The 19,129-nt window shown below is 38.5% G+C and overlaps 1 protein-coding gene across 2 annotated transcripts in view; it reads left to right on the top strand.

Moving 5' to 3' along the window:
• Positions 1-19,129, top strand: part of PCSK5 (proprotein convertase subtilisin/kexin type 5) — a 299,090-nt gene that overhangs the window by 118,350 nt on the left and 161,611 nt on the right. For both annotated transcript variants that reach the window (XM_077816394.1, XM_077816397.1), the window contains exons 6-7: positions 5,032-5,120; positions 12,318-12,490. In XM_077816394.1, coding sequence (XP_077672520.1) covers positions 5,032-5,120; positions 12,318-12,490 — 262 coding nt within the window. The remainder of the gene's footprint in view (positions 1-5,031; positions 5,121-12,317; positions 12,491-19,129) is intronic.

Here is a 19,129-nt window from a genome sequence, read left to right as displayed (position 1 = left end):
TTACTACCCCAGTTTTATAGATGGAAAACTGAAGCACAGACTTGCCCAAGATCGCACACTCTGGCAGAGCTGGGAATTGAATCCAAGTTGCCTGAGTCCCAGTTTCATACTTTCATCACAAGACCATCTTTGTATTTGGAGAGTTTCTGTGAACTTCTTGGCAGAAGGAGTGTGCTAGGTGGCTTTGCTGATTCCCTGTCTTCTGCTGCTTTGGGGGCTTTTCTGCTCCATTTTACTTTTATTTGCTCTCCTGTGCACCTTACAGTGGATGAGAGCTAGGACAGTCGAATGTAAACAGTTGAGAAGAATTAAATACAAAAACTCAAGGACCTTTGAGATATTTGCACTGGATTATACTTTGATCACCACTAGGGTTAGGTGAACTGTTAATAGCAAACTGTTTATATTGACAAGTTTCATTTCTTTCTCTTATTTCTAGTTATTCATTAACAGGCTTTGATTTTGAAATATTTATTTGTTATTTGGAGTTATTAACCAAATGGTTTATGTAACCATATTTCAGCCTGCAGTAGCAACTGTTCCCAAACTTTTCATTATGCCTGTTGCTTTCACTATTCACACTGGTGATTAGCCATCTAATTCACATATTATTGTTTGGGCTTTCTGACTGGGTTACTTGCAAGCACATTAAAAGCTTTCAAAATGCTTGCACGCACAGTGTGTTGTTGTGAGTACTCATGCAAACATATAACAACATAGATATGACTCTTTCTGCCAGCATTCGTTTGTACAAAAGTTCAGCCATATGGAGGAAAAAAATAAAAAGTAGTTCAGATACTGTAGAAGCAAATGCGAGGAGGTTACTGTTGGGGTTTTTTTCTGGAACAAAATGGTTGGGAATATCTTTTTACAGTATTCACCCAACTCGATTCTGCACTCAGACTGCTGAATAAATCACTATAGTTTTGTTAGTTACCATTTCTAAACATCAACCTGTCCAATCTTAATGTTAATCTTGATGTCATGGCAAATTCTCTGGTTCAATGGTGTGCAATTGTCTTACACTATTTTATATAGATCAGTTGTATAGGGTCTGACCACAAACTGGTGAGGTAACTATCTCTCTGATCAAAGAAGGCCTCTTTAGAGTATGACTACACATCTGCACAGTGGTCCATTGTGTGAATTGTTCTCAATAGTCAGCGTATCTTTCAGAGTTTGACATGCTTCTGCCATTAGCTTTTATCTTTTAGGGGATATCACCCTTGTGAAGCGAAATATGACAGTAGGCAACAAAAGGAAAAGATATGCAGGTCAAGCAGGACAGTTGGCAGGCTGAAAACAATACAGATGTTCGTATATTATTCAGCAAGACTTTCTTGCTCTGATGGCTCCTGGTTTCACAGAATGCATTTTCATTTTAACCTTGGTTACATCTCAAACTCAACAATGCTTTTGGAATGGGAGGAGGGAGGAGGAGGAGGAAAGTCGTAATGTATACGGAAACAATAATGTATACTGCATCATTCTTCATCCCTTTTATCTTTGCTGATTCATAAGGATTTGCCAGCATGGAGCACACCTGTAGTCAGAGTTATAAAATCTGCTTTTAATTAGGGTAATTTTAAGTGGGCTAAATGAACCAGTTCAGAAAACAAATAAAAACTTAACTGAACCTCAGCCCAAGCACTGAACCAGAAGTATTTGTGTGAAAGCAACATGTTGATAAAGCTAAGCAAAAATCTTTCCATGGGGAAAAGTATGTAATACTTTCTTGAGACTCTTAAAGGTGACTGTAGCAGATCGAGCACTCACTGGCATGGTGCCTCCTGCTGGTCATTAGGGAATTAGCTGAATTCCAGCCCTTGTAGCGCCCTGTGCTAGCCACTGTCTCGCCTGCCTCAGGCCCCCGTGTCCCTCCCGGACCTTGGTGCCCTTTACCTTGGGGTTCTGCCCCGCAGCAGTACCCCCACACTCTGGGTCTCCCCTCCCAGGGGAGCCCCCAACCTTCTAAGTCCATGTTGCCTCAGTGGCTACTGCCAGTCATCATCTAGTCCCCATTCTCTGGGGCAGACTGCAGTCTGTAATGGCCACTCATCACTGGCAAGGGGGTTGGACCTGCTGCCTTTGCCTATCCCTGGGCTGCACCTCTGCAGCCCCAGTACCTCCTTAGGCCTTTACCAAGGCCTCAGTCTGGGGAGTTGCCCGGCTGGAGTTCCCTAGCTCCTTTTGCCCTTCCCCAGCACTGCTTGGCTTCATGTACCCTTGCTCCTTCAGGCAGCTAGGTCCATCTCTCTCCAAAGCTAGAGAGAGACACTTTGCCTTCTGGCCCAGCAGCCCTTTTATAGGGCCCAGCCTGGCCCTGATTGGCTGCCTCCCAGCCTCTTCTTATTGGCTCTCAGCCCCAGTCCTCTCCAAGGGCTGTCTTTTAACCCTTTCAGGGCTGGAGTGGGGTGACTGCCCTGCTACAGCGACCTGTACTTATTCAATAAAAACAAAAGATCCCAGTAACTGTTCTGATAAACTTCAATGAGAATCCAGAAAATCATTGATTTTAAACTTAGTTTTAAGCTTTTAGGATTATGCCGCTTCAAGACAAGAGAGGGCTTGATTGTCTTATAAATAGAAAGACTTCTGGAACTAGTGCCTGAGTTCTAAAAGTGCTGCTTCTGGCCTACCTTCTTCACTTTAGTCTTGTAATTTGGGCTAGTTATGTATATGATTATCAGAATTGGATGATTACTAGGTCATCATAATAGATGCATACTGTGGGCCTAAACTCTCTACTGTTGAAGTCAATGGAAGTTTTGCCACTGAATTCAAAGAAAGCAGGATCAAGCTCTGTAAGAATAGTAATGCTGTGTGTGAGTAAGAAGAGGCATGCAAAAGAAAAAGCATTGTTATCCTCTTTGATATGTATTGCATTCCTCATGGCACACCCAGGCTTTCTGAATTTGCCATGCCTTAAATTCAGTATAAACCTGGAGAAGCTCCCAATCCCAAGGCCCAATTCCTGTTCACATGGAGAAATGTAGCATGTGTAAGAGTGATGAATGCCCCTTCCCTTTTCTTATGAAGAAGCTTTATTGCAAGTTCTCTCTGTTAGGTGAGAAGACTCCAGAAGGCAGTAAGTCCAGCGTTAGTCAAGGTCTTCCCAAGTAAGTTTTGACATGTTTCTGGCTTGTCATTAATGACAGACAGACTTTCTCCACATAGAAAAGCAACAAAAAGAATGAGGAAAGGAGCAAATTGATTCTTGCTTGTCAGTTTTCCTTAGCAATCTGAGTTATATCCATCTTAGACACAATATATAGTGATAATTTTCAAAAAGAACTCAGCCAGGCACAGATACATGAAAAATATGAAAAATTTCAACCCAAGCATTTAAAATTTGGCAGAGCATAAGCAATCAAAAATTGGGACTTATAATGGACAGTGTTAAGCAACTTTAACTTTAGGCAAAGATGCGAGTTCTGCCCAGAGCTGTCCCTTAGGTATGGCAAATCGGGGCAACTGCTTTGCGGGGGGCTCGCAGGCTGGTGCTATTGGCCGGCACGGTCAATCCCAGAAGAGAGGAATCCGCCACTTCCGCTCCAGGCTCCGCACCCTGTGGGGATGGCCCTGGCTCTGCCTATAATAAATTGGGAGGGGGTTGGTTTGAAATATGACAGCTTCCTTCCTTTACCTGAACGCAGTTGAGCTTACACAGTCTTTGAATGGGTTTTTCCACATTCCTGTTTCTAAAATAACAACAGCAAATAAAGCTCATTTTCTTATTTCTAGTTAGCATTCCCATCTTGTAGATTGGCAAAATATCATAACCAAGATTTTCTTCGTTCTTTCATTCTACAGCACTACATCATCTTGACATTAACACAAAGGACAAGTGCAAAACTTTTTTAGCCAAGCATCTCTTTAAAGTGCCATTTAAAAACCTGGGAACTTGTTTCTGTACATTAGAAATATAAAAGGAGCCACGGAAATGAAGCACAGACCCTTGAAAGTTTCTCAAGGCACGTCTCTGTAGGATGTCAAGCATAGGTTTTTCTGGGCCTGCATCAACATCGTAGTGGGGTGGTGGGTAAATGTTTTGTGTAATGCAAACATTCAATAAAGGGGATGTTTGTTGTCATTTGGGGTATATGCGTTAACGTAGGCTTTAAGCTAAATGTCATTGTCTTCATTCAGTATATGTAGTTTGAAATTTTTCTGAGTTCATGCACAGTAGAAATTTGTGTTAAATTTCAAAGCAATCTTAATCAAATTTCAGGTACCTGTTTCGCTATTTTAAGTTTGTGTAAATAGTGGAGGCATTCGTGCATTGTTGAGGCAAAAAATTGTTTCAAGAATATGATGAGTCAAAAATACGGCTTGGGAAGTCTGAAAATGAAAAACAGGGAACTTTTTTAAAAAAACCCATACCTCTGCAAATCCTTGTGTGATTTACTCCAGGTTTGGGGGAAAAAAATCTACCCTGGGATGAGATATGTTATGAAATTTGAGGTAGTTTGGTGTTAGTGAAATTGAAAACCAGGCTTCTAAGGAGAAAAAGAGCTTCAACGTTAAGTTTGGGGGAGATACTATGAACAAATTTGGTGAGTTATAAACAGGTTAATAAAGAAGTGACTTTGTGAGAAGTATCTAATTCTGATATCTTGATCTATCATTAGAGTTAATCAGCATTTAGCTTATTACTGTGGTCTCATGAGTAAAGACGATACTTATCTCATACAAATATAGTTTATCAGTTGCTTGAGAAATTAAAGATGCCCTTTGACATTTCTTAGGGGTTATGATTATAATTTTATACATAATTCTTTGTCGTTGACCATCACTGTTTTTGTTTCCTAGTCTCATCTCTTTGTTTGTTAATCCTTTTCTATTTACGAAATATAATTTTATATCTAACATATGCACTACAGACTGGGTCATGTAGTAATATCTCGCACAGACATCCAGATATGTTTTTTGCATCTGAGGATGAGCAAGATCAAAACCTTTAAACATTGACAATCTGCATTTTAGTGGGTAATGTTACTCGCTTTAAAAAAATCTCTGTTCTGCCTACAGGCATGGAACCCGTTGTGCTGGAGAAGTGGCAGCCATTGCAAACAACTCACACTGCACAGTAGGAATCGCCTTTAATGCCAAGATTGGAGGTTTGTAAAACAGTCTCACCGTTAACCCAAGTACAATTTGTACAAAGTGGCTCACAGGAATCTTTTTGAACAAGAGCTAGAAATTTGTTTGCTTAACAACATGAACTGTGTTGACAGGTAAATGCTTCTGAAATGGATGTAGTTAAATATAGTTACTGAAGAGAAGCCTTTTGTAGTGATACTTCAGAACTGCTCTCTAGAACTCTTTAAATACGCATAGAAAGTTAAGAAGCAAGACTTGTGATTAAAATACAGAATAAGGACTCTGGAGATCTGTATTCTATTCCCAGCGCTCCCACAAACTTACTATGTGACTTTGGGCAAGTCACCTACTCTGTATGACTCAATGTCACAGCCTGTGTTATTGGGATAATAATTACCCTCCTCACACGCCTGTTGTGAAGATTGGATTTTTAGTGTTTGTAAAGCACTTTGAGATCCTCCGATGAAAGGACTATATTAAAATGTTTAAATCCTTCATTAAGAAATCTGGTTTGAGACTGCATAAAAACTTAAATTTGTGACTTTGGTGTACCATATCAGTTATATTCAAAAAGAGGCAGTGTGGTCTAAGGGCTAAAGCACTGGACTAGGGCTCTGGAGATTTGGTATCTATTCTCAGCTCTGCCATTGACCTGGTGTGGGACAAGTCACTTCACCCCCTAAGCCTCAGTTTCCCTATCTGTAAAATGGGGATAATGATATTGATCTCCTTTGCTTTGAGATCTACTAATGAAAAATGCTATACAAGAGATGGGTATTATGATTATTACTTATTAAAAATGCATGAATCTGTCTATATCAAGAAATAATGTGCCACTCTTACATGTTAAAAATGTGCCATCATCTTCTCTTCTGTTTATTCCCCACAAAGGTCCAATATTAATAATTATTCATATTTTAAAGGGACGCTGAAAAAATAATCACCCGTGTTATTAATATGAATGTATAAAAATGTTTTTTTAAGTATTAAGGAAAGGCAAGGACAACATTGTTGGCATCTACTGTGACCCAAGAAATGCATCTCTGCATCTATAGCAGGAAATGGAAAGTCCCCAGTGTTTTTGGTGAAAGCTGTTGAGTGAGTTTCCAGCCAGCTCACCAGGCCACTCTTCCAAACAAAAGAGTTTGTCAGCCTACCTCTCCCTAATGACTTCTTTGGATGGGCTAGAATATGGTTATCCCCTACTGCCCAGCTTTTATTTCATTGTAGGGAAGGTGCAGGTCAGACTCTTAGTTCCTCACTGATCAGGAGTGGGCTTGTTCTTCCAATTTCCAGGAGATTTCTCTTATTATAACTTAGGGACAAGGGAAGGTCCTGGAGCCTCCCCCTTCCTCAGAGGAAGAATCATGATGCCTCCATGCAGAGAGATAAAGAAATGAATTTGTTTGAGTCTGGCTGGTTTGATTGATGAAATGTGAGAAATGGGTAAGGGAAGGGAAAAAGAGACTTGTCCCAAGGATATATTGGAGTTATGGTAGGTGGAGTGTGGGGGAAAAATTGTATAAGGGACACACAGGATTAACTATGTGTGAGGGGGAAGGGACAGTAGAAGCTGATGGTAGAGGTTACTCCAGAATAATGTGGGGTTTTTTTTAAATTTATTATTATGGTGGATGAACTGGGCTTGAGCCAGGTGTTTGAGTGGTTGGTTGGTTTGAGAGATGGCCATTTCTGAGGTTGGCCTGGGGGCAGGTGGGTGGGTAGATGGAATTTAGTATATGTAAATACAAAGGATAACAAAATTAGGAAACCTGTAGGCTTCTAAAATCTTCCCCAATAATATATAATACCATAAACGATGTTACTGAAATTTTATATCTGAAGACATAACAGAAACTAATTGTATCAAATATTGTTCCTCGAGTAAAGGGAAAAAATGCCCTCACTGGATGTGTTCCCCCTCCATGGGTTGAAAGAGAGAGACCGAGTTCATATTCTCACCCTGATTAGAGGAAAGACCACTGCTGCATACCCTAAGTGCACAAATTGTCAGGGTAACTGGACTTGAGCAGCTGTGGTGAATGAAGTAACTCCTCAGCATGCTGGCTCAAATTTTCAAAGACACATTTCAACGTGTGCACAATGCTGTACTTTTCTGACATCAGTGTACAAATCAAGAATGCACGTGTGCAAATGGACTCCAATCCAGCAAAACACTTGAGTACTTGCCTAACTTTAAGCATGCGTATTAGTGTGTTGTTTGATTGTGACCATAGTTACTGAGAAAGCACTTTCTTCCTTCCTAACCATGGCATGTGATCATAGTATGCCCTGAAGTATGAGATTTTATTACAGCTATTTATTCCATTCCCTTGATCACACTGTAAGTCATTTCTATAGATTTTTAAACAGTGTCTGATTAATTAAGCAAAAAGAAAAGGAGTACTTCTGGCACCTTAGAGACTAACAAATTGATTTGAGCATAAGCTTTCGTGAGCTACAGCTCACTTCATCGAATGCATGGAGTGGAAAATACAGTGGGGAGATTTATATACACATAGAACATGAAACAATGGGTGTTATCATACACACTGTAACAAGAGTGATCAGGTAAGGTGAGCTATTACCAGCAGGAGTGGGGGGAGAAAAACCTTTTGTAGTGATAATCAAGCTGGGCCATTTCCGGCAGTTGACAAGAACATGTGAGGAACAGTTGGGGCGGGGGGGAATAAACATGGAGAAATAGTTTTACTTTGTGTAATGACACATCCACTCCCAGTCTTTATTCAAGCCTAAGTTAACTGTATCCAGTTTGCAAATCAATTCCAATTCAGCAGTCTCTTGTTGGAGTCTGTTTTTGAAGGTTTTTTTTGTTGAAGAGTTGCCACTTTTAAGTCTATAATGGAGTGACCAAAGAGATGGAAGTGTTCTCCGACTGGTTTTTGAATGTTATAATTCTTGACGTCTGATTTGTGTCCATTTATTCTTTTACGTAGAGACTGTCCAGTTTGACCAATGTACATGGCAGAGGGGCATTGCTGGCACATGATGGCATATATCACATTGGTAGATGCGCAGGTGAACGAGCCTCTGATAGTGTGGTTGTTGTGATTAGGCCCTATGATGGTGTCCCCTGAATAGATATGTGGACACAGTTGGCAACGGGCTTTGTTGCAAGGTTCCTGGGTTAGTGGTTTTGTTGTGTGGTTGCTGGTGAGTATTTGCTTCAGGTTAACTCTCCCCACTGTATTTTCCACTGCATGCATCCGATGAAGTGAGCTGTAGCTCACGAAAGCTTACGCTCAAATACATTTGTTAGTCTCTAAGGTGCCACAAGTACTCCTTTTCTTTTTGCAGATACAGACTAACACGGCTGCTACTCTGAAACCTGGTTAATTAAGATATGTTTCAGTTCTTGTAATATATTATGGAGACATGATCTATGAATCGGTTAGTGAACAGACCTACATGCAGGAATACTCCTTAAATACAAGTGAGCAATTTGCATTTGATGAAACCATAAGGTCATCACATCCCCTTTCTTTCTACTTCCCCTTCTTTCTCAGGAAAACACTGTATTTCAGACTCATTAACTGGTGATTCTCTGTCCTGCAATAGAGGCCATCTGGGAATGCAGAAGTGTGAAATAGGCTCATCTCCATGAAAGACAGTAGGGAATACTAGAGGGGGAACAGAGAAAAGTTAATGCTGAAAGAAATAAAGGAAAATAAGAGCTTTGCTCTGAATAGCTGTTGTGAAGGGGGGAAAAAGACATTACACACTATCTAATGAAATGACCAAGACACTGTAAGGTTGCAGACATCTCCTGCAGATACTGTAAGGCTTTCCTCTGCATGGCAATGCTGGATTTTAAATGCATTATTTTTATTAAGCATCATGAATGTGTTTAGTGCTGCATGACAGTCCCAATGGATTCAGCCATATTTGCTGAGCCACAGCCTGTTTTAAACATAGTTTAAAACGGATTCAGGCTAATGGGATTTAAACATGGTTTACCTGTCCAGTGAACAGGGAGTGTAACCACATCAAAACTAAATATAATCACTTTGCTCTAGACTAGAAACAAAACTCATCCTTTGAGCAACTCCACTGGCAACTGAAGGAAGAGCTTCATCCAGCATATTTACAATGTGTTGGGGACTGTCACGAGTATGTTTCTTAAACATGGTTTGAAAAATGGTTATGTCCCATCTGCCCGAGTCAGACAAACTGTGCTATATTTGAAACCATATTAAACCGAACCAGTGTTCAGTTAACAGCTTAATTCCCAGTGTAAGCTTGGATTTACAGAGCCTCTTTTGGCCTACTGATGGAGAACACTTTACACCTTTCTCAGAGATGCACCTGCTTGCACTGGTATGAATTTGTCCAGAGAGCAGTATTCCTCACCTCAGCCAGAATGTGCTCTCAGGGCCTCGGAGGGGTAGAGAGGAAAGAAACGGAAGTGGAAGAAAATCCTTTCCATCAATATTTCATCAAATTCTATCAGCAGAACAACTATGATTAATGATGTTTGTGATGGAAAGTCATTTGCAATATATCCACCAGTAATGCTCACCTTTTTCTAAGTGCTTTGTCCTCTTCCCCTCTTTTCCATTCATGCCAGAAACACTGACCACAGAACAGAGCAGGGAACAATTTCCTCAAAAGTCTGATTCTTCTCTCACAGCAGTGCAAATCAGGAGTAAATCTGCTGACGTCTGTGGACCTGTGCTGACAGGAGACAGTGAGAGTGAGATTAGAATGTGGACCTTAATTCTTTTGCTGTTTGGGAGATAACTCTTGTGAAGAAATCATACAATGTGTCTCCGGTTCTTACTCCTCTCTGCTGTAGCTGAGCCTCCTTTAGCTGAGCCAAAGAAATGTGATTATTTGAATGTTTGCCAGTTTTTACAGCACTCATACATAGCAAGTTACCACTTACAGGGTTTTGGGCTCTCTTTGTTTGCTATAAAAAGGGATGGCTATCTTGTTGTTTCAGAGTAGCAGCCGTGTTAGTCTTGTTGTTGTTATTTCTGCCTTATTGTGGAAGTTACAGAGCATCTGTGGGGATTTGGTGCTTAGTTATTTGGCTGGGCTTGAGTCCTGATGGGAAAACGGTTATACTAAACTATGACAGAACAGATGTAGATTGTCTTCAACTGACAAGGAATTTGTTCAGCTGTTTCTTTAAGCTTAAGTGAGGCACTGATTAAAAACAAATATTTGAAAGGAAAACGTGCTTTCACTTAATTTTCACATGCTTCTTCACGATTTGTTAGAAGTTTGAGCTGACTAAAATTCCACTTAGGTTTTGACATTAATGGCAAATATTTGGAAAAGTTTAAAGAATTCTGAAGATTTAGTGGACAGTCTGGAAACTAAGTCTGCTAATTGCCTTCTGGATGGTTATAATTGTGCTATCACCACACGAGAACACCACTTTGTATGTTCTGTGAGGGGGCAAAATTAACAACTCATGCAATTGTTACAAAAATAAAGTAACTATTTAAAATAGCCAATGATATGTCCATTGATAAAAGTTGCACTTGATGTCTGCTAACTGTTGGCAAAAAGAGAAGAGTGGACAGGCTGCTTCTGGATTTTACCACGGTGATATTTGTTAACATTAAACATGGTGTAAATTATTTCAGATGCCAGGGATAGAACTTGGTTTTACTATTCACTGTAGTGAATGCTACATTCATAAAGCATGTTGCATTGTTGTAGTAACTAAAATGAAATTCTCTCCCTCTGTTTTTTATCTTGATTTGTTTAAATGTAGTATACCTTTTGGTGTTTTAGTTTGGAACCAAATATATTGATATGCTTGAAAGAATGAGAACACACCTTTTGCCCCTCATTAACTTTTTAAGATTGCTGAGGAGGCAAAATAAAACCTGAGATTACCAAAGTTGTTTAAATTGCTTTTTTATGAAGTAAAATTCATAGTGAGATCACTGTTTGGACAAGTTCATTATCTCACAGAACCTGGGCAGTTTTTGTGTGAATTTAGAAATATGATCACTTCTCAATTTCCAGTCAATTAGAATGAGAAAAAATAGATCCTTTATCAACAAACCAATCTGTATACCTTGGAAGGTAAGGCCTTGGTAAACACTCAGCTTAATTCAGTGCAAACTCATGAACAAATCTGTGTTCTTATAATTAAAATATATAAATTTGATTTATAAATAGCAATATTCCTATTAAATGGGAAAAGACTTCAAATATGTTAATTATGGAAGTGAACATCAACATATACTATCTCATACAATTACATACTAATTATTATTTAAAAATGAAAATCTTTGATCAGATGTCTCATTGACTTGGAGGTTATCCTTTTATTGCTGCTACTTATTAAGGTGTGAGAAAGTTTTAAACTGACCTCAATTGGCTGCTCCCTCAAGATTAAATTATATTGAAATGTTATGGTTGACTTGAACAAGAATATTTATTTAAAATTCCAAAATATTCTTAGTTTACAACCTTCAGCCTTTCTCATCACACTGCTCCTAAAACACCATGCTGTCATGTAGATATCCACTTTACAAATACTGGCACACAAGTCTGTCAAATACTACTGTTTACCAAGGGTCGGATCTTGAGATCCCTTATTTATGCATAACTGCCATTGACATAAATGGGAGTTCCACATACACAACTGAATTTCAGAAGCAGGCCTTACACAGTTTCCTACCTAGAGAGGGATGTTCGCAGTTTTGCAATTGAGGTAGAATAATGTTATGCAAAGAATGCTATGGTTTGTCAGTAACTTTCTATAACACTTTTGCTAGTACCTAAGAACGTCCTCCCCAGCTTCTCCTTTTGCAGAATCCTGCAATGAAGACATAATCCTGTGCTTATCTATCAGCGTACATCCTGTGTTTTATGTCTATCAAATTAGAATTGCCATGTCTGAAATTGCCCTGTGTCATAGAGAAGGAAAGGAAATTATAATTATTTTTAAATGAGAAATATAAATGCACTGAGGTTGAAATAATTTTTTTTAAGTTTTCCCCAAAATTAAAGTTTTTCTTTAAAATTCAAACATTGTGTATTGGATGAAGGAATTTGAGCACAGATGTTTCCTAAAGCTTTAGAGAAATCGACTTTACAATTTGAGTGCCATAATCAATAAGAACTTAAGAAATGTAATCCGAAAAGAGTAGCTCTCTGTATTTTTCACATAATTTTTCAAACATACTTCATTAGTCTAGTTCTCACATTCACTGCCTCTTGTTTTGAAGGAGTGAGGATGCTGGACGGTGATGTTACGGACATGGTGGAAGCAAAGTCTCTCAGTCTGAATCCACAACATATACACATCTACAGTGCCAGCTGGGGTCCTGATGATGATGGGAAGACTGTGGACGGACCTGCTTCTCTAGCACGTCAGGCCTTTGAGAATGGCATCAGAACGGTAGGTTTCCTTAAACACCAGGTCATGTCATGGGCGCATGTGCACAAGCAGGGAAATCTAAAGCTTTCAAGACACATTGCTGATAAGAAGGAGCTTAGTTTTGCTTAAAGGAAAAATAGCACTTTTGCCTCTTTCCCCTGTTTAGAGTTAGGTCAATGGCTCTCAACCTTTCCAGATTACTGTCCCCTTTTCAGGAGTTTGATTTGTCTTGCTTATCCCCAAGTTTCACCTCACTTAAAACCTACTTGCTTACAAAATCAGATATCAAAATACAAAAGTGTCACAGCACACTATTAACTGAAAAAGTCTTACTTTTTCATTTTTACCATATAATTATAAAATAAATCAATTAGAATTAATTAGAATATAAATATTGTACTTACATTTCAGTGTATAGTATATAGAGCAGTATAAACAAGTCATTTCTGTATGAAATTTTAGTTTGTACTGACTTTGCTAGGGCTTTTTATGTAGCACTGTTGTAAAACTAGGCAAATATCTAGATGAGTTGATGTACCCCCTGGAAAACCTCTACATACCCCTGGCTGAGAACCACTCAATGAAAACTATTTTAAAATTGCACATTTGAAGGTCTGAGCACTGTTTTGAATGTAGTGATAGACTTTCTAGCAAAAAGACGACAGCTCTAGGATTGTAAGAGGTGAGATCAGCACAAAATATTTCTTCAAAGTGATCAAGAGATCATTTGGCTGTTCATTCCAATGTTGAAATATAACAATACTGGGGACCAAATTCAGGAGGTGCAGCTAATATTTAAGTCAGTGAGAGCTGTAACCACTTATACTAGGACTGAATTTAGCAAAATATAATTAGCAGTAGCTTTGGAGTATTTGGAGCGTATGCATCAGTAAAAGACTGTATTTGCCTTGAAGAGCTCATGTTACTTTATAATATGCCACAGCAGTTGATCATAGCAAAAAAACAGGTGGAGTGGGTGAGGGAGGCGGATAGTAACAGTTATAAGAACATGTAAGAGCCTAGATTATCTGTATGCAGTACTAGAGGATTTCAAGTCATTTCAAGTCATTCACAGTTTGTTTAATTCTAAGATGTAAAACACAACATAAAATTGATATCAATAATCCCTCCTGGTCATTTTCCTAGTATTGAGCACAAGATGGGGAGCCAGGAATTCTTCAATTCTTCAATTCTAATCCCAGCTATGCCTTGGGCAAGTGACTTAAATTTTCTGTTTTGGTTTACCTTTCTGTAAAATGGGGGTATTTGCTTACCTGCCTGACAGGAGTGTTGTGATGATTTATTAGTTAATACTTATTAAGCTCTTTGCAGATGGAAAGCACTATATGCATACTGAATATTACTATTATTTAATATAAAGTAAACACCACTAACAAAACTAGTTTTAATTAACCCTGGGACCTGCTGCAATGTAACATGATTGATTTCTTTCCGCAACTGATACTTCCATTCAGTTCAGATCTGGCAGGCACATGTGGCAGCATATCATGCTTTTGCTTAATACAGTATGTGCTGTATACGGTCCCGCTACGACAAACCTCTTAAGTACATACTTAACTTTAAGCATGGGAGTAGCTCCAGCGACTTCAGTGTCTTAACGTTAAGCACATGTTTAAATGTTTTGCTGGACCAGGGCCTTATCAAAGCACTTATCAAAGCTCCATCACATTCTATTACTATCTGACAATGATGGCAGTGAACAACAGCAGCAAAGCCTTTAAGGAAGCTAGCGGAACTGCAGGAAGGGGAAGAAATAGCTGAATGAAATAAGAAATTGTGTATGTGTGTGAGCATCATTTCACTGAGATAATGCAATCACAAAAAGGTTATTCCCACTCACATATTAGAAGAACACAGATATTCATTTGCTCTTTATAATTTCAAGGGCCTGATCTTCATCTGGTGTAAATCTGCAGTGACGTCAACAGACCACAGACTTTCATTATAGTACCAAATCGTTTGATTTGTTTTACATAGATAACAGCACAAAAGATAAATTTAATTCTTCATTGTACAGTTATAAATGGATTATTTTTCCATAAAGAGTCCAGGGGGAGTTTGTTCTTATTTCTTAGAACAATAAAAGCAATAATATTTGGAACAAGTTATATACCCTTTAATTTTTAATTTCTTTTATCCTCTTGAAGAGTTTTAAAAGGATTCACACAGGTCTCACTATTCTGAATTGTTGTCTGGGTCCCACTATGAGAGCACGTACATTTATGCAAAAGAAGTATTTTTTAAAAAATTTTTAGAATTAATAATTAAAATCTGAAATATTTAAAGTACCTTATCACCAGACTAAAATCAGCAGATGTCTGAATGGAAGAAGCAGAACTGCTGAGTCAGAAGTTGCTGAAAGGGTGGGTGTGTGCTGTCTCTTTAAAACTGTAGCAGGAGGCAAGTCAGTATAGCATTATGGAATGCTCTCAGACAGAAGCTCTATAGTGAATCAGTGAAAGAGAGATGCGGTTTTCCTTATTCATTCTAATATAGTTCCTTCTTTGGTCTTAGAATAAAGCTCCTCTTTCTGCTTTTTGCACTGAAATATGACAAGTGCTGTTTTTATATGGGGATTTTTCAGATCACAGGGTTTACACAAATTGCTGGTTAGGAACCATGCCAAATCCTCTAATTTATAAAAGCTGTTATAATAGTTGTACAAACGAAGGTACGCAGGCAATTCCCCACACAATTTTGCACACAGATCTTGGCCTTTCTTTTTAAAAATACTGGTCCTAAACAGTAACTACAGCAATACATTTAGCATCTTTGTTCCATGTTAAAGTAATAGACTGACAATGGGAAAGTTGGCAGGTTCATCTTGCAGATCCACGTAGTAGATCTGGACTTGATATTCTGCTTTAGTCCTACAAGACACATCTCCCATGGATGCTAACGCAAGCAGGAATATAGAAGCAAGATCCTTTAAGTGGGTCTGAGAGGAAAAATTGTGCACAGTATGTTTAATTAAGAAAATTACAGGTGCTGCTGAATAATGACTTTGATTAAAATGTAATTAAACTGAATGATCCCTCTTTATTGAACTAACCAAATAAAAGTGAAATCGGTATGTCTTTTCAAGAATCACCACCCCTTCTTCAGGCCACTGAGAGACTGATTTTTGAAAGCATGTCCACATTATCTTTCGGTTGTATCATTCCAATTAAAAGATTCATGCAGGGTGTCTGAAATTTTTTGAAAAATCCACTGGGCTAATTAGGGTGACCAGATGTCCTGATTTTATAGGGACAGTCCCAATTTTTAGATCTTTTCCTTATATAGGCTCCTATTACCCCCACCCCCGTCCGGATTTTTCACACTTGCTGTCTGTTCACCCTAGGGCTAAATCCTATACAAAATAACAAAAATAAATAATTTTAATAAGTACATTTTTCAGTGGTTCATAGAAAAAGAACAACATGCCATAAATTGAAAAAGACAAATGTGTTTTTTTTAAAATGACACAAAGTAATAGCAAAAGTTTAAAAAATGAAAATCTCAGACAGAAATTAAAGGTGCTGTACAGCTGCTATGCAAGATTAGGATAAAGAATGGAGAAGGGAAAATGTTGTAAACTAGTCTCAAGCACCATAATTTTACATCATCTTTAGGTTGGTTTGTGTAATTCTATGATACTTAAGTTCATGAATCTGATGAGTACTTTTGCCCTTGGAGAGTTTGTTTTCAAATAGTATTAATTTCAAATGGCAAAGTTACCTTGGCATCATACTTTCAATTGGCAAGGGATTTTTTTCTTGGAAATGTTATAGGTACCAGCATTGTATTAGCTAGCATGGAAAATGCATCCATTCAAAAGGTCTGTGTTTTAAACGCCAGTGTATAACAACTAGTAGATTTAATAACCTGAAAAACTATTCTATTATAATTGCACAATTCAGTTTTAGATGAAAAATCAAGTTTAGAGCAATATGTCCAAGAGTAACATTTTTGAAGAAAAGGGTATATCGGTATATGATATGTCAACACTATAAAATATACAGGCTTATTTATTGTAGTAAAACAAGGTTCTGGACAAACCACGTAATAAAGTTTTCCTCTTCCTTGTATGGGAGGAAAAACCCAAATGTTTAAAAGATTCAAAGATTTTAGGGACAGAAGGAACCGTTAGATCATTTAGTCTGACCTCCTGTATACACAGGCCATTTGTTAAATCAGGTTAGAGATAGTTCTCTGATCTAGATTTGAACATTATGTTTTGTCCACACAAGCAGGCATATTTGTAATGTAGATATAAGAAAGAGTAAGTTTGTTGATAGGATTACGTAGTCATGACTTTAAATTATTCTGCTTTTATTTTTACATGTTCCTTGGCAAAGATACCATAACTATGTTTCTGGAGAGTTGTGGCTACTGTTGGCATTTTGTGTAGCAAGGTTTCAAAGAGCCAGTTATCTGGGCTGTGACAATGAGCAGCCAGCTTCACTTGTTTTCCATTATTGATTTTGCATCACCTGTTCTGCATACACATGAGCTACGCTAAAGCTGTGGCAGAGCAGGTCATCCTTAATGTAATATAAAAGGGGAGAAAGACAGGCAGAGAAATCTAAATCAGGATCTTTGGCTTTTTGCCTGCGTGTCAGAACAGTGGCCTTCATTTCATTCCCACTACGCTGTTCTGTTAGTGAGCTGGATATAAGCCAAAATGTTTGATGGACATTAATGATCTGATGTCGTGCTGCTGAACCTCTTGTGAGAACTCGGCTTGGTGCCTCCCCTCCCATCATCACTGCCCCTTTTCATCTCTCTCGCTTCACCAACTTTGGTTGCAGAGTGTGTATTCAAGTGTATTTTCGAAGCAGAAGGCTCTCCTACAGTCACTGAACAGCCCTCAAACTCAAGTGCAAGAATTTAGGAGAGGGAATTACATGTGGATTTATTTCTTTAAAAAAATAATACCAGGAGATTCCACCAGTTGGACTGTAATAAAAAGATGCCAATAAAGTTAAAGGTAGAGTGTTATTCGACCCATCCTAATATATGGAGCAGAGCCTCGGACGTCCACAAGAAAAGAAATCAGCGTGCACTCCACCACCAAAATGAAGATGGTGAAGTGATTGAACACTCTGTGATAAGAAGCAAAAGGAGCCTTATGCAGGTTGTCCTAGTTGAAAAGTTCAGGGAGGCTAGGCTACATTGATGTGGACATGACCAGTGCAGACCTGAGAGTTATATTGGTAAGATGGTCCTTGCAATGGTTGTGGAAGGAAGAGGACAAGGGAGGAAGCAAAAGACTAGATATCTGTGTACCTTAGAGAGACCAATTTGCCTAACAGCTAGGCATACAATTACGAATTTTGGAAGAAGGCTATAAAGGTCGCCAACCCCAAATAGGGAAATGGCAAGAAAGAATAAGATGATTCCAATGGTGGAGGGCAATGTATATAATGTGTAACTGTTTAGGCAGAGGGGTTGCTGCCTGTGCTGAAGCAAATAACAGACTGTTCTTAAATATATTTAAAAATGTTATTAACTTTGTCTGTCATCATAATTTGCATGGGTTTAAGAGGAACACGTAAGTGTTGTCTACACAAAACATTCACTTTGTTGCAGATTTGCACTGAAATACAATAATAATATTTATACTTCTGTCGAGAGTTTCAATTGGGTATCTCAAAAGCATGTCACAAAAATGGCTATTATCCCATTGTACGGATGAAGAAACTGAGGCACAGACAGGTTAAGGCCACATCCTTTGAAGTGTATACTCACTTTTGTGTATGCTTTTATATATATGTCTACAATTTGGGGTTTCCATGAGCACATACGTGTGTACATGCAAATCCAGAATTGTATGTCCATGTATGATTGGTATGCAGGCAAGCTGGACATGTGCAAAAGTGTACACTAACTTATGATAGGTTGGCTAAAAATGATTTTCCCAAGGTCACTCAGTGGGTTAGCCCCCCTACATTGGTCACTCGACTGAGCACAGAAATTTTCTGTTACAGGTACTGTATAGCCCCCATGGCTGTGATATATGAGCAAATAACAATTTTTTTACTTCATGATTTTGAGTGAAAAATGTGGAGCTTCTGCTTTACAGTGAATTGTGTTGGTTGTTAATACAACACAGATGATATCTCTAATTGCTCATTCTGAAGGACAGGCTAATTGCACACAGTGTAGTGACGTTTACATTTTAATGTCACAGCTGATACTTCCTGATAACATAAGATGATATCATTGGCCTACATCATTTGTATAGGATCATAGATTTTAAGGCAAGAAGGCATCATTGCATAGCATTGCATGGGGCCTGTGGATGATGGTATGGGCAGCTCTAGACTGACCACCACTGCACAGCATTACATGGATCTGGCATTGACTCCCATACCACACCACTCATCTCGGGTAAACGGAATAGATTGATCGTATTTACCCTTTCATGGTTGGGTGAGATTTTACAGACCTCAACACATTTTTGTAGTTCTTTTCTGAACCCTTTCCAATTTGTCAATATCCTTTTTTTAAAGTTTGGACACCAGAAGAGGACACAGTTTTTCAGTAATGGTCTCACTAATGCTGAATACTAAGGTAATACCACTTCCCTATTCCTGCTAGCTATTTCCCAGTTTACACATTCAGGAATCAGGTTTGCTCTCAGCCACTGAATTG

The sequence above is a fragment of the Eretmochelys imbricata genome, chromosome 5, assembly GCF_965152235.1.
Source record: "Eretmochelys imbricata isolate rEreImb1 chromosome 5, rEreImb1.hap1, whole genome shotgun sequence".
Taxonomy (NCBI): Eukaryota; Metazoa; Chordata; order Testudines; family Cheloniidae; genus Eretmochelys; species Eretmochelys imbricata.
Note: the sequence above shows the minus strand (reverse complement) of the source record. Positions and strands in the feature narration are given on the sequence as shown.